The 16,715-nt window shown below is 41.4% G+C and overlaps 1 protein-coding gene across 8 annotated transcripts in view; it reads right to left on the minus strand.

Moving 5' to 3' along the window:
- Positions 1-16,690, minus strand: part of LOC121673272 (regulator of nonsense transcripts 3A-like) — a 30,797-nt gene extending 14,107 nt beyond the window's left edge. For 2 of the 8 annotated variants that reach the window (XM_042046456.1, XM_042046451.1), the window contains exons 1-3: positions 12,800-16,690; positions 10,454-10,560; positions 7,631-7,761 (exon numbers count right to left, since the gene is read on the minus strand). In XM_042046456.1, coding sequence (XP_041902390.1) covers positions 7,631-7,761; positions 10,454-10,560; positions 12,800-13,171 — 610 coding nt within the window. In that variant the 5' untranslated portion in view covers positions 13,172-16,690. Of the gene's footprint in view, positions 1-1,641; positions 1,749-7,630; positions 7,762-10,453; positions 10,561-12,799 lie in introns of all 8 variants that reach the window. The other 6 variants (XM_042046455.1, XM_042046447.1, XM_042046448.1 and 3 more) reach the window with 6 other exon arrangements.
- Positions 16,691-16,715: the final 25 nt, after the last annotated feature.

Raw genomic sequence — 16,715 nt, forward strand, 5'->3', positions numbered from 1 at the left:
AGAAAGAGCTATCACAAAATCTCAGTCTGACAAGTGATTAAGTACTACCAGGAAATCAATGTGAAACTGTCAAGTTGCTTTTCTAAAGCTTTGTTGGCTAAAAGCTTAAAAAATAAATTAATGCTGGGTAACATGCAATAAAAAACAAAGCATCTCCTTTCAGAACCACAACTATAAAACTCAGCATGTAGAATTGTGCAAAACTTCTCTGTTTATGATGGACTATGCAACTCCTGTGTTTACTGGCAGGGATTCTTTGCTTTGAATTGTGCCTTAAACACTGGCTTCTTCTTCAGACTGGAATCAGAACTGTGTGTGGGTTTTGAATTTCACTTGGTTTCCACTTGCAGCATGCTCAAGATTACACTTTGCTCAAGTCCACTGAAAACTTGTCTTCAATCTGCTAGACCATTTGTTAACCTTATTGAACCTGCTAATCCTTGTTTCAGTTTTATCCTCATAATGCAATGCTGCCACATGCCTCACCAGAGGGCACTTCTGATCAAATCTTGTGCTCTTTATTTGCACAAGCAATCATGCCAAGCTGGCCAACTGTGTCCAAGCTCAGTTTTGTAGAGTATTCTGGCTTCAGTACAGCATAATATTGAAGAATGTGGCAAATTTAGGCAAAGTAAAGTCTTAGCAGAATCATAAAAATAACTTCTTTCTAGTTTTTAATCTTAAAACACCCAGAATCTGAAATCTGGGAAACACAGATGTGATAGGAATGTGTTGTTCTTCATCTCTACAAAAACCATCAAAATCTGAGGGATATTAGAAGCAAATAAAACATCTCAGGAAGGAAATGCTGAAGAGGAATTCATTTGACAGACAGCTTCTTTAGAGATCAGTTTCTAGTAAGAGTGGGCAGGGCTACTTTTCACAGGACCTCTGTAACACCGAGTGTACAGAATAGAAAATGTCTATAAAGAGACCCACAAATCTATGTCTACTTTATATAAGCTATGCATTTTTTACAGAAGGTATGCCTGAATGAGGCAAGGAACTGCTAAAGTTCTGCTAAACCACTTACTGATGGCAGTTTCATACTCCTGCAGGAGACCTAGATTTAACCACACTGATATAGACTTTTTCTTTACTGTTGGGCAAACTTTTGCAGACTGGATATTTTAAAACTGGCTATCAATTTTGCCATTCTTGTTCTTGGAACTCAACTCAAGATGTCTGCAAAGTCCCTAAAAATTCAATCTCTACATGTCTTAAAAGTGGGCAACCAAAATGTTGATGGTTTCCTCTTGCTTTTTCCAAACAGGAGTAAGTGGCAAACTTTATCTCAGAAACACACTGAAGATGTAAAAATTCATGCTCACAATGTGTTCAGTTACTGTTGTAATGAATTGTGAAGCTTGTATAAGGTAATTTTCTTTGTATGACCTTGATAGTGCATTGCCTAAAGTACAAGAATGCACATAAAGCATGCACACTGCACAGACAAGCAAGACTGCATGGACAAATATTTTTTGACCTTTATTATCTTTTAAGTGCTAAATGTTAATATATATTTATGTAATTAACTGCATAGTGAGGAAATAATGGCATAACTAGCAAAAAGGAAGCAAGTTGATGCTCTGAAATGGTATATGTACATATACACACTTAATATCTTACAAATAGTCCAACCTTTATTATCAATGAAGACATAGCCATCAAAGCGATCTCTAAAAAGAAGGATGTCTTCAGGATTTCTAAAGTTAATGTATGCTCTTGAGTAGAGATGAGGATAAAGGCTGCAACAAGAAACAATTTTATTTTCTGTTACTTATTATTCTTTTCAGGGCTAGGGAAAACATAAAACCAGAAGGATCACATCATAACTCTCATCTTCTTTGAGAAACTGCTACCTTAAGCAGTCTTTACACTTACGTACCTAATTATATATATGACAAAAAGTTACAGAACATCAGAGTTCTGTATGCAACTGTGAAATTTGTTCTGAACTGACACAAATATTTCCAGTTTATTTTGTCCCCCTAAATTGCAGAGCATACATTTCCAATTGTGCAGGATCAAAACTTTAATATTTCACAGTTTAAGACATATGAATAACAGCAGTGCTTTTGCAGAACTTCTTTGGCATGCGAGGAAAAGTCTTCTGTCACTGAAACAGAAAAAGTAAAAGATTGCATTGAAGGGGCAGTTTCCAGGCTGTCACTATATTTAAAGAGATTGCCACCTTTTAGAAAGAATAAATAACCTAATAGTTGGCAATATAATCCACTGAATTATACACAAATAAACTCCATCTGACATCCATGTGTCATCAATGTACATGCAATGTCTAGTTGTGACCTACAGTTGCTGTGAAAATCCAAAGCATTTCTAGCAAAAGAAACAGGTACATAAAATAGTTCAGATTCTTCAAGAACTTATTGGCATAGATCCCACTCCATGGGTAAATGTTTAACGTGCCTGATAAAAACCTCAGGACTGGCACACCACACCACACGATGAAACTGAGGTAATTTAATGAATTAGAACCCATCAGCTAAGTTATTGTGAGTCATGGCGTGTACATGCTTTAAACTCCTGCAACTCTGAGATAAAATAGTTTGTTTTAAACTGACTTAATGATGACTATATATTGCATCAGGTTTAACACAAGCCCATATCTTTAAAACACCTATGTTCATAATTCCATTGTCACCTATGGCCTGCCTTCAGACCAACTCACCACCGGCACCAGGAGACAATAAACACACACAGTTCCAATTGTATTTCAATCCCATAGCTCTTTCAAAATCAGATTTCACAATGAGTGATAAAGAGCAAAAATATGGATTGGACCACAGGATCCATGCATATGGCAGCTCAAAACACTGCTCCCAAGTAATTTTTTCTTTTTAAAGTACGCATCCATATGGATTCCACTCACAGTGTTAGCAGGAGACCATAAAGAGCAGTGCTGTCAATAACCAATGGTTTTGAATACCCACCAAATTTATGTTTGATCCTGTAGTCAGAAGAAATGTTAAAAAACCAAAACAACCTAGAGGGCTTTTTTCATTTAGATACTTTGCAAATACCAGTTATAGAGTGCTCCTACAGCTTGAAGAGGATAAACTCTCTATTTCCAAGGAAGAGAGGAAGAGCCATTCTATCCATATATACCCAGGATATTTTCACATTCTAGGATAGGAACAGCATTGCATGAACTGTAAGTGGGTAACTGCAAAAATGCCTGCTAGGGCATGGCCAGGGCTGAAATATGCTACAGCGTGGCTGTGGAGTTACCACCAAGATGCAAAGCAGATGTAAAAAGCCGGATTTCTTCTCATCCATTTCAAAGAAGATAAAATTTAACACTTTCCATAATCACGCAGAGTTAAAAGATATATTTTAAAATCTGTAAGTAAAAGAGGGAATTTTATTGTGGCAGTCTATAGCTGTGCTGGAAGCAATGTCTCTGTGCTGCCTAATGGCTGCAACAGTAAAAGAGTCTCAGATAACTGGGGCTCCCAGAAGAAGGAAACTTCCTTCTCCATCATATCAACAGCACTACTCTTACGTTCCATGAGCTTTGCGGTTTAAATTAAATGAGGCTTGACATTAGACTGATGCAATTGTACACTTGAAGTGCTGAATATTCATCAGACAAAACCAGGAATCTTGATGGAGCATTATTTTTCATCCCATTATTTTTCATCCCATTATTATTATCTGAGATTGAGGAACTGAGTTTTAGCTCCTAGTCTAAATAACAACTTCAGTGTTCTTTTCATCTTCAAAAAGACTGTTACTTGGACACAGGTCCACTCCCGCATTACTGTGGAACATCTCTGCCTCAGTGCACAGCAAACAGCTTCATCATATAGTTGGATTTTTTTTTTTCCTGTAGGAACTTAGAACCTTATGGTTGGACACATTGTGAAACAGAACTGAAAATACAAAGACATGTTCCTTCCTTGTTTCCTTTAACTGGTATATCAATGCCATCTCTTTCACCTGCTTTGGCAACATAAATCTTTTCCTGGTATACAACATAACGTTTTTCTAGCTTTTTCAGCTTAATCAGAGTGAACATCTTTCAAAACTGAGGAACATTTGATATGGTTATTAAGCACTTATTAGTAAGAACAAACGGAGTCTGAAATGTATAAACAGGACTCTGGAAAACAGATTTAGCTTGCAAGTAAAGGATCTAGTGTTGTTGCTGTACGTTATTAACGTCTTCAAGAACTTCACACACATCAGCAGAAACATACAATATAAAAGCATGGTTGAGCACAGCAGGATATTGATGTGCACCACAGCACAATAACACAGAACTGTCTGTCCATAACTGTTGCTAAGTATCAGGGTAGAAGGTTAAAGAAACAGAGCTGTGACAACGCTTAGCAGTTACAAGTTCCTTCTCTGGTGGAGCCACTTCTACAAATAGAGTTGGTTCTCATATGCATGTGAGTTAGCTATCAGAGTGCTTAGTGTACAAAACCCACCCCGCTGAGTGTTTCAAACCCTTGTCTTAGGCTTCTTACTCAGCCAAGTGTGCAGTGTTCCTAAAAAAGTGAGTAAAATTAACATTCTAAGTGGGAAGCTAACAAATTTGAAATACTTAGCACTGGCCTGCTTATATATTACTTTTACTCTACATTTCAGACCACTGATTTCCCGCAGCTGCTCCCCACCCTAGATTATGCCTTTACTTATCCATTCAGAACTCAACAGCATTGTCACGCAGCAAAGAACGCACAGGGCTTCACAGGGCTACAAGCCCTCTGAGGCTAACGACCTCTCCTAGGAAGAAACACTCTTGCTTTACTTTTTGTACTTTCTATTCAGCAGTTACTGGCTAAAATACTCTTTACTCTTCAGGATTTTATCTTTCAGCTGTGACCTACAGAAGGGCCAGCAAACTCTGTGTGTCTCCTTTTTTCAAGTATTTGCCACCATAGATTTCATTCAGGATCTGAAATTCAGTTTTATCATCAGAGAGCTGGTTCCATTTTGCCATATGTTTGCTGTCTATAATGCTGCTTTCCATACTTGTAATCTTTTGGACAGATGCACTGCACATGTTGGCACTTGGAGCAATCTCTATGGAAATAACCCAGATGAGTCTGAGTGTACACATTTATTCATTCCAACACACTTTTCTTTTTTTTCTGCTCTGCATTCAAGGGTATTCAATTTTAGGGTACATTTATTTCTATAACATTTAGTCTATCATCTCTTTAAGTCCTTATTTTTCTAGCAACTTTAATAACAAACACATTTTAAATGTTTACTTCTTCTACAAAGTATCTTTTAACACAATTGTGTAAAAACACTGATATACAGGAATGCAATTTGAAGTAGTTATTTACAGTCTAAACAGCAATGTGTAGACTATAAAAACAGCAATCCCATCTTAGTAAAATACTTATCAACTTATGAATCATGGTGGGTATTTATAAAATGTATACTTACATGTATAGGGAGCTCTACAACTAAATTTTGGAGAGTCAAATAACTCCTCCACCCATTCCTACAATTGATGAGATAACTCATCACTGACATTGTCATGTCAAGCTAAAATCCCCTGGCCTTCATCCTTGTAATCTTCTGATGTCACTCACATAATGGGTGGAACTGGCATAATTTTAAATAAACTTAGTCTTTCCTTTTTACAGCTAGAAATGAGCAGTTTGCCTGGCAGAGAAAGCAGAAACACTAGGGTTGTGTCAATCGTAGCCTGTCAATTCTTTCACCCAGAACACAGTAGTGGTGGTTCCCCCGAAGCACTGAAGGCACTGCCCCTTCAGCACTGCAGTTCCAGGGTGCACACCTACATCCTACAGTGTTAATGCTGTTCACCTACAATAATCCTCAGCACCATGCTGTGAAGAAGTTATGAGGGGAAAAGGAGGAGTGCTCTTTGGAAGAGCTTTATCACTCTCCGTGATACATGCCATGGCACTGACTATTTGAACAGTTTTCATGCAAGCAAAGCTTGTGTTCAGATTTCTTTCCTTTTATAACCTCACAACAATATCCTGGTACTCAGCACTCAGTGCCAGTCCAGAGAGATGACCCAAACCCTGCAGGGCTAGAGCTCAATCACTTGACTAGTTATTAGTCAAATCTTTAGAATAGGCTCAGAAGCCTTTACAAGCAGACAAAAAGGAAAGAGTATCTGGAAAAAAGAGTTCATATTTGAAGTCCGAGTACAAGACAGTTTGTCAGGAAGGCAGGGTCTTTATTATCATCTATAAGCAGTGTTTTGTTTGTATTTTGGTGTCAATATGCAAGAGAAAATAAATGTAATGCAGTGAATCAGATAAATCTGAAAAATGAACGAAACACAAGTCACTTTCTGAAATGATTTTACTGAAGTGGATGTAACTGAAAAACTGAAAATTACATTAATCACATGAAATTTTAAAAAGTTTTATAGCCTGCCTATAATAGGACATTGGAAACTCAAAGATAACATTTACAGTATAAAGATATTATAAAGATTACAAAAAAAGAGAAACAGAAATTGATATGCATATCTTTGGTTGTTTTGTCCTCTAGGATGAGATTACCCTGGAAATAAAAATGTAGAAACAGCTACAGTTCAACCTCTCTAGTGCCCTTACCAACAGCAACTAACAGAGAACACCAAGAGAGTGTTTATTAAAACGGGGGAAATGTACAAATACTTCACCCAGTACACAGCTGCAAGTACTTGCAGCCTATGGACTTTGTAATACCAAACTTATACCATGTGTTTAATAGTTTTTCATAGATAAATATTTGTCTAAATAAGTGATGCCTTTTCCTGGTCTTAAAATCAAGAGTCATACATGGTTAGAAGAGGAAAAGGGATTTTACCTTGGTATTTATTTTAAGGATCCTTAGGTGCACACATCCAGGTCACACGCATCGAAATGCACCCCGCTGAAATAATGCCCACCCCAAAAGATCTAGTATAACATTACAGGTTTTACTAATTAGCATATCTACCAAAGATTCCCCAATGAGAGGCTCAAGTGAGCCCCCCTCCCCATGGAGCCTTCCCCTGGATGGTTCTATCTTGGTTTACAGAATGTGTTCTGGAGAGGACCTTGGGGTCTGGGGCACACTGATCCCTAACTATGAAGCTTCTAAAATGTTTAGTCTCTCAGCTTGACAAACAAGTCCAAGAATGTAGGCAAAAAGCACTAATAATACAGAAGTTGCAAAAAAGGTATAACAAGGGTATAAAAGAAAAGGCAAAAAATCTTCATGGCATCATAAGTATTTGTCTAACTGCTCCTGACCCATTTCCAACGTCCCTCATTCACGGCATGAATTTCTGACAAGTTCTAGTTTAACAGAGCACTGTGTAGAAAAAAAGTCTCTACATAAATTTGAATGAGCTTATAGAAACTTCTGTGATGTAGTTACACAGGACATGGTTAAACTAAGATGTTACAGCTCTTAAGGAAACTTGTCTGATTCTGCATCAAAGCATCTATACGCCCCTTTCCAACACAAAGATCCTCTTCACTGAGTAGCTTCTTCAAATCCTTCTCATTGGGTGACATGAAATTTCATCTTCACATGTTTTTATTATCACTGAATTCTCTGGATTGCTTGCCACTATGCACATGGTACAGGATCTAGAAAAAAGCTATTCAGTGAAAGACAGAGAGAACATGCCCACCTTGTCCTGTAGCTTTTCCTGTTAGCTGGAATGACTGGAAGACACATGCACAGAGTTTGCTGAAATCTTGTGAACTATCCATAACATGACAGATTATGGCAATACAATGCTTTATACTCAAAAAGTGTTCTCTGCAGGGTAAGAGAAGACGGAGATTAACCTTGATTAAACTTATACTTTCTGAAAGTTTATTGTATATTCCTGAGTGGGTGCCCACGTAAAGAGATTACTCATAAAAAGATATACACGGGTATGTGTCAGCATTTGAACAAAGGGGACAAAAGAGGCAAGGTGATCCTGAGCCAGTCAAAAGACAAATAATCAGCCAAGCCAACACTGCAGAATGGCAGTGAAATGCCCATTTAAGCTGCGTAGTTTGCTGAAAGAAGTTACAGCCATACAAACCTGGTGAACATAAACCCATTCTGAAAAAAATACATCTTTTGTCTGAAAACATATTTTTTAAAAAGCAAGATGAAGAAAAAAAGGAGTACAAAACATTTCATGCTGAAAAATTCAAACTTAAATGAAAATTATTTTATTTTCAGTGAGTTTATATTTGTGATAGCAAAAGAGAGTAACACAACAAATAACAGCATGAGAAAAACCAGTATCTTTCATTGGTAACCTGCCATAGATGCAATTGAACAAGTGAACAGCAAGATTTTTGGGTAAACCAAATTTCATCACGTAAGAGAGAAAATGAAACTTTACATGCACAAATGTTGTCACTGCCTTCTCTCTTTCTAAAGAGGTCGACTCCCTGAATTTTTGAGCAAACTTCTCTGGAAAATTACAATTGGAATTTTTTAAACTGTTAATTGGCATTTGTGCATCTAAACACACTGAGAGCTGACACTCTTCTTCAGAGAATGTTTGGTTTGCCTTTGGTATTTTTCGCTTATCAAACGAACAGCTGGGACAGAAGCCTTAAAGAGGTCCATTTGGAAATAGAGATGGCAAAGTTCAGAAGATCAATGTAAGGTACTACAAAGACTTCCAATCAAACTAAGTACTCCTCTTCCCTCACTTCACATCCTTTGTGGTTTTAACAGAAAAGCTGAAGCACCTACTATTTTGTTGTTGCACTTATGTGCAACTACCTAGGTCAGAAACTGTCATAATTTCTCTAAATAAACATTTATTTCCTTTTGATTGTGAAACTGACTCTGAGAGAATTCCTAACTTCAAAACTTGGTCAGCAATAAAGATCCGGGATCCCTCTGTAGTCAGTGGAAAGAATCTCAAGCCAGTGGAAAGGTGATTCATCACACATTAAGATATGACAAGATGGATCTTCAGTTTTTCAGAACACATGAAGATTGAACATACATGGTGTTTTGTTTCTCTTCTGGAAATTGATTTATTTCACCACTGGGATACTGAGTAAATTATATAACTATACCAGAAATTCTGACTTATTTTATATCAACCAGTATTTCTTCTTTTTTATTTTTGAATGAGAGAAAGATGAATAAAACTAGATTATTTGAAAAATTGTATGAAGCACATAAAAAAACATGCAGGTAAAAGAAGAAATTAAACTCAAATGGAACTCATGAAAACATTCTGTGATTGTTTGCCCCAGACTGAATCTTGCCCACAGCCAATAAAACAGGCTGTTAAAGTTTACCAACGAAGGTTAAAAGAAACATCAGGGTTTCAAACTAAATTACGTCTTATTGATATAAAAAAAAAATTTCCAAAATCTCCGGTGTAAAGGAAAAGGGCAGGAATGCCATCGTCTCTGCATACGCAGCCAGCTTTTCAGAAATATTTCAAGTAACCGTAGTAGACTGAACTATTAAGGGACAATAACTCAAAACATTCCTCATTTGTGGAAACCCCACGGTGCTTAGTTGAGATGGAGGAAGTGAACTTTTAGTTGTGTAATGGCTAAACCTCTGATCTGATAAGGCACAGGGTGAATGATGGGCTGTGAGTGAGACAGGAGATGGATCCTGTGGAGACAGATTGTGCACCCTGTCATGTTAAGTTGTGCTTCCCTGCACAAACCACTGGGTTGTGGGGCTCCCCCTCCTCCCCACGGGAAGTACCAGGATATTCGCGTGTGACCTGAGCAAGTTCATCTCTGCTGCTGGGACATAATGGGGCACAACTGACTCAGCTGTGCTGGTGTGATGGGCAGCTGTGTCGTCTTAGAAGGCGTCCCCTGATCCACATTATGACATCAAGCTCTCCACCTCAGAGGAGGTACCTAATTTATATTCACCTGAACCTGAATGAATATAGACCCAAAGGATGGTGTGTTCTGCCAACTTCTCCCCACCACTTATTCAGGAGTTCCCCCCGACTCCTCCCACCGGAACTGGATCCCAGACTGCACAGAAACCAAGTCTTGTTACAGGGCCTATGGTTGGTGAGATCCTCACACTCTTGTACTTTTTCTTTCTTTTGTGCTTCACACTCTTGTCCTTTCTTCCTCTTTCTGTCTTTCCCCTTGTGTGTGTCCTTTGGTGATGTTGTTGCACTTTCATATTGCAATGCTTTCATGTTGTATTATTACCACAGATAATAACCACCAAAAAGGCTCCATACCTGTTTTCCTTTGCAACCAAATTGTTCTGTATTAAACCTTACATTGTTTATTTACAAATGCTGATCAGTCAGTTTCGTTTCACACTAATTTGCCCCAAGGGATCTAGTAACAAGAATCTGGGTTACTGCCACCTTCTGAGGTGGGCCATAAAAGTAACCCAACAAAAATAATAAAAAAGGGGAAAAACATGTGATTTGGAATGTCCCAAATACCTTGATTAGGTTTTAAGCACCTGAAAACCTACAGAAACAGCTCATCCTCACCTGGGATCAGCAGTGCAAAACTCAAAATAATCATGGGCAGGTAGAGGATGCAGCTGTTCCTCCAGTTGCTCCTTGGTTAGACAAGGAGGAAGCCTTCGAATAACCACCTGCATGTATAAAAAGAAATGGAGATTTATATTTGATCTAAATACTGTAGAAACAGATGGCACAAATTCCCTAACTCAGTTTCTGCAAGCATTTTAAAACTGAAGGATAACTAACATATTCTGATCAAGAGCCTGTTTAACCATTAACAACCTAAAAAACCAGATATTGGCTACATTAAATTTTTTTAAGTATCTCTTAAAAAAATTATTTAAGCTAGCTTTAAAGTCTTGTTACTGCAGTGTTTCAGTGTAATAGGTCTCTGTGTCCAGTTGCCCCTAGCAGGGGTTTCAGGGCAGCCTCTGAGAGGCTGGGGCTGCCCAGTGCTGAGTGCAGCCAGCTCCAATGGATCCACCCCAGGGCAGAGCTGAGCCCCTCAAGCCAATATGGTGGTGACTCCGGGAAAGGAATTTAAGAGTGGACAAGAAAGGCTGCACAGCAGTGGGTGAGACAGAGGAGTAAGGGCAGGAAAAGGCATAAGGCAGCCCTGCAGACAACAATGAAAGGAGGAATGGAGGAGGTACTTCAAGTGCCAAAGCCGAGAGTCCCTTGGAGGAGATCATGGTGAGGCATGCCATTCCCCCACATGCCATGAAGGACCATGGTGGAGCAGACATCCACCTGCAGCCCATGGGGGACCCCATGCCACATCAAGTGGAGATGCCCTGAAAGGCCCTGCAGCCCTCGCAGAGGAGCCCACACTAGATGAGGTTTATCCAAACGCCTGCAGCCCATGAAGGAGACTCATGCTGCAGCAGGTCATGAACAACTGCAGCATGTGGGAGGGACATTCCTCCTGCAGTCCTTCATGAAGGACTGTATCCTGTTGCGTCCCATGTCAGGTCCCCCATGCCAGAAGAGGGAAGGAGTGTGAGGAAGGAGCAGCAGCAGACAGGAGCTGTTCTGTCCTGTCTGCAACCCCCATTCCTCATCCTTCTGCAGTGCTTGTGGGCAGAGGAGGTTGAGCCTGGGAAGGAAGAGGGGAGGTGGGAAGGTGTTTTAGTTGCAATCTTTTTTTCTCACCAGTCTTCCCTAATTTTTTTAAAATTAGCAATTAAGTAAATTATTTCTCTCTGTGTTAGAACCATACTGTATCCTGAGTTAGAAGGGACCCACAAACACCACTGAAGCCCAACTCCTGGCCCTGCCCCAAGAATCACAGCATGTACCTGAGAGCATTGTCCAAATACTTCTTGAACTCTGTCAGGCTTAGCACTCATCCCCATTTTCCTGGGAGCCTGTTCCAGTGCCCAGCCACCCTCTGGGTGAAGATCCTTTTTCTAATATGCAACCTAAACCTCCTCAGATGCAGCTTCATGCCATTCCTTCAGGTCCCGTCACTGGCCACCAGAGAGAAGAGATCAGTGCCTGCCTCTCCATCTCCCTTTGTGAGGAAGCTGTAGGAAGCTGCTATGAGGTCCTCCTTCAGCTGTGTGTGACACTTTGTTTTTTCCATCATACCTTCTTCCTGAGTCTTGCTGAGGCAGGAGTGCAAGAGCAGCCGGCTGGGGGTCTGGCAGCCACCCAGAGTCAACCCACCACACTCAGCTAAACTGCCCACTAATAAAAGCCAGGAAACTGTGTAGAAACCCTGGCTGAATGATGCCAACACACAAAGCAGTAAAATGGCCATCAAGCTTCAGGCAATCTGTTTTAATTTCTGAATACTTTAATATCTGAATTTAACTTTACTGAGCTCTGAGTTATAATGATTTTCAGTGCTTCAGTTTTCCAATTAAAAAAAAATAAGGGAATAAATCAAATCTCACAGTACTCAAAGACTCAGAATTGTCAGGGTTAGAAGGGACCTCTGGTCCAACCCCCCTGCCAAGGCAGGGTCACCTAGAGCAGGTGCCACAGGAACATGTCCAGGTGGGTTCTGAATGTCTCCAGCCAGAGAGACTCCACGACATCCCTGGATAACCTGTTATAGTCTGCAAGTATTATTTGAAAAGTGCTCTTGCCCTTGACAGAAGCTGCTTTGCCATAGCAATAACCAGTCTTAATTTCACAATTAAAGGTGAAATGATTTCCAGCGCTGATGCTGGGGGTCTCCCAATACTCCAGGGAAGGAATACCCTCATTCTGCAGATGAAGAAATGCCCGTTATAAACACACGAATCTCCTAGATCAGGCTCGGTCTGTCTCCTCACTGCAGCTTCCCTCCCGTCCTCTCCCATCTCCCACCGGAGCCGCCGCCGCCCCCGCCCCGATCCCCGCGCCGCGCTCGCGCCCCCTCACTTTGCTCAGTGCCGTTTTCTTCTCCTCCCGCTGTTTTCCCGGCGCCGGGTGAAGCGGCGGCGGCAGCGGGGACGGCGGGGAAGGCGGCGGCGGCGGGTTCGGCGGAGCGTCCGTGTCGCGGCGCGGCGACTCCTGCTGCAGCGGGGGGTCCATGGACCGCTTGTCGCGGCCGCCGCCCCAGCCCGGCCCCAGCCCCGCCGCCCGCTCCGAGCGCATGGAGCCGCCGCGCCCGCAGCCGGGCGGAAACCTCGCGAGAGCGGCCGCGGCGCTGGCAGGATCTCGCGAGGCTCCCCCGCCAGCCCCGTCCCTGTCCCCTGGAACTCCGCAGGGCTTCCATTGTGCCGGTGCGAGAGGACACAGAAACGTGCCCATTTCCCTCCTCTCGGCCTCGCCCTAAGCTCACGGGTGCCTTGTCAGCCTGGGCCCAGAGCGGCTCGTAGGGCGGGAAGGGCACAGACAGCGAGGGGGTGTGTTATCCACAGTCTTGGGATGCAGGGTCTGAGGGGTAGCCAAATTCTGGGGAGAAAGCAGTGGGAAAAAGGAAAAAAGGCCATTAATCGTTAGTTGTATGAGGCCAGGAGTTTTGTGCCTGCAGGGAGGTTCTGTCATAATTAAGAAGCAGTGCCTGCACCTCGGCAATGCACCGCCAGCCGGCGAGAGCTCTTCCAAACAGCGCCTCCGGGCCTTTCTGCCTGGCTCCCGCAGGAACTGTGGGCATGGGACAAGGGGTGAGTGGGTACAAACTGCGAGCGGAAATTTAAGCTAGATGTTAGCAAGAAACTTACTGTGAGGATGGTGAGGCACTGGAATAGGCTGCCTGGGGAGATTTTGGATGCCCCATTCCTGGCAGTGTTCACAGCCGGGTGGGAGAGGGACTACATGATCTTTAAGGTCCTTTCCAACCCAAACCATTCTACAATTCCATGATTATTCTAAGTACTGATCCATCAATCAGAGCAAGGCTTATTCAGTCCTAGATTGCAATCAACGAATGTGGCAATATCTAGATCCAGAAGTTTTCTTGAAATTCCTGTGTGAGTTGGAATATCTTGGACTACATCTCCTAGAACTGGTAGCAGAGGTATAGCAAGCTCCAAAGTAAGGACATGTCACAGATGTATGAACAGACTCGTCTGGAGCTACAGAAACTAGACAGAAAGAGCAAAAATGCCTGCAATTTAACCAGAAAACAGAGTCATTGCAAATCTTCAGATCCTGCTGCATTGCTGGTCCTCAAACAGCTGTCCACAGCATGAAGGAAATACATGATCTGATGTGGAATAATAAAAGTAGGCGGCATTGGCTGAGAAAACTGAAATCACAGAATAGTCTGAGTTGGAAGGCACCCAAAAGGACCGTGGAGTCAATTCTTAAGTGAATGGCCCACATGGGGTTTAAGTTTGCAACACTGGCATTATTAGCACCCATCTCTAACCAACTGAGCTAACATGCTATTCCTTTTCAAATCTTTTATTCATTTTCAAATCTTTTAGGCAGCAGTATCTACGAAGGAACTTTTGGAGCCATTTGCAGCACAAGTATCTTGTGGGTTTTCATATCTGTTCTGAAAACCTTTTAAGGCAGATCTCCCCACTCTGGGACAAAACTAATCCTTGGAAGAGAAAGATGAAGTTATGAGACAGACTAAAAATGCCTCTTTTGGGGGCATATTTATTAGCCACCCAACCTGACAGTCCTGGACGCTTGTACCCAGCAGCCAAAGCCCAGTGAGGCAATGGCAATGGCTAGCAGCAAGAATCTGACGTCAAATCAGGCCAAAACTAATCACCAAAGTCCTCATGAGGACAAGGACAATACTCAATTTAACTACAGCCAGGGTGAACGTCATAATAACCCAGAAAGGCACCAAGCACTATCTAGGAAGAGCAGGACAGGTGCTGGGAGTTGCAGAAGACTATGGCAAGCAGGCACTGCCAGTACAAAGGCAGGGATTTGGACAGAACAAGAGCAGGTCAAAACATTGAACAAAAGATAAATGAGAACAGCTTTCCCTAAAGTCCTGCCTGACACATACATAATGAACCAGCTCACAGGCTCCAATCCACCTGCAGCTGCCTAAAAGGCTTGGAGCCAAGCTAAGCCATATCAAGAATTCCTGAGACACCCAAGAGTCCTCCACAATCTAGGACACTTTGCACACATTTCTTTCTAGGTAACTTTTGATACCAATAAATGAAGGCTAGCAACAACCAGCCAAAGAACCTCCACCAGATACCTGCCAAAGGACAGTGACACGATATGCTGCCATTATAGCAGTGCCCATTCTCACTGTTCCATCTGTTTCCTCACACTCCAACCATTCCCACCCACTGATGACAAGTAACACAGCAGTGGCTTGCCCTCCTTGAAACGGAGAATTGATCAGATTTAGATCAGATTTAGTGCTGTTCCATTTCCCTGATTTCATTCAGAGTGTAACCACACAAGGATTTGTATTACCACAACTGAGGAAGTAGCAGAGTAGATTCCTACAGGCAGGAATAACATAAATCAGTTTTGCCATCACAGCCGACACACTATCAGATCATAACTGGGGAGTGCAGGAAGAAAGATGAACTTTTATCAATCTTTAAAACCATTTTGCCAATGAAAAAAGTCAGTAACAGAGAAAAACAACGCAAGATTATATCCATGTTTGATAGTAGTCAAAAGGCCTGATTCTCTAGAAGACTGTTTTGCCACCTTCCATTTAGAAACTGCCAGGATGTCTTACTAGAAAACTAAATTTACATAGGCTGGATTAAAAATAATGATATAGAGAAAAAGGAGTTTGGCTCCTTGAGACTCTTTGAGAATCTATTTGCAATACCCTTCTGGCTACTGTGTGTGCAGCAACAAGCCTTTGCTTGTTGCTTATCCATGAGATAGTCTTGGTTACAGTCATTCAGGATACATAAATACAGATGTAAAAATAACTACCAAAAGATCCTTTAAAGGAAGACACCTGCCTAACAGAGCATCTGTTGAGACACACTCGTTATAGATTCTTCCTGAGTGTCCAGGAAAAAATCTCAGTTTACCTCAAAGAAGTCACCTGCACCACACACAAATTACCAGGTTCCAAAAGAAAAGAAACCCCTCTGCATGAACTTTTCTTGCCAGCCACACTGAAGAAGAGAGACCTGACTCTGGCCAGGAGATGCATATGCTTCCTAAATGATTAATTTTTCCAACTGTCTGCTTGGATACTTTTCCACTTACGACTCATGGCTCATACTATGTTTTTCACAAGAATGTGTAACTTCGGGTGAATTGTTTTAGAACTAGGAAGTAAAACATTTTGGTTCACCTTACTTTCTCATGTTTAAGAATATATGGGATTGGTATTGAATTCTGCACTCAGTGCAAACTCCAATCCACATTTTCTAACATATGGAAGGGAAACTTGGGCATCTCCAATTCCCTCTGTGGAGCCACAGCACAGTTTCCACTGTCACTGGGACAGAACCAGATTTCTCTACACTACTGTGCTGGTGCTCACAGGAAAGCAATGGGATCACCTGGACCCTACAGATTTCCACAGTGAGAGTGTATGCAATTGCTTATAAAATACAGACTCCTCCCAAAGCTTTTCCTCCCTTGATACCCTTGAATTTCAAAGTGCAGTTGAGTCTAAAATTTGAATTCAAGTTCAGTAATGCACAGAGGTGCAAAATAGCCAATACTCCAGATTCGAACCATGTATATGGCCTGCATTGATGCAATGAAGTCTTCTTGATCCAGATGGGGATTCATGAGAGTGCTATCAGGAGAGGAATATTTATAAAGTAGGAACTATAAAACTCCCAGTGTTAAGTACATAGTAGTTTGAATTCAATTCATATAAAAAATAGCAAATTCATGGAAGTACAACACCGTAACAAAAATGCTAAAACAAACATACTACACTTAGACA

This window comes from Corvus kubaryi, unplaced genomic scaffold (assembly GCF_017639235.1).
Source record: "Corvus kubaryi isolate FWS band 111438036 unplaced genomic scaffold, C.kubaryi_AGA036_p1.0 65308, whole genome shotgun sequence".
In the NCBI taxonomy this organism is placed as follows: Eukaryota; Metazoa; Chordata; class Aves; order Passeriformes; family Corvidae; genus Corvus; species Corvus kubaryi.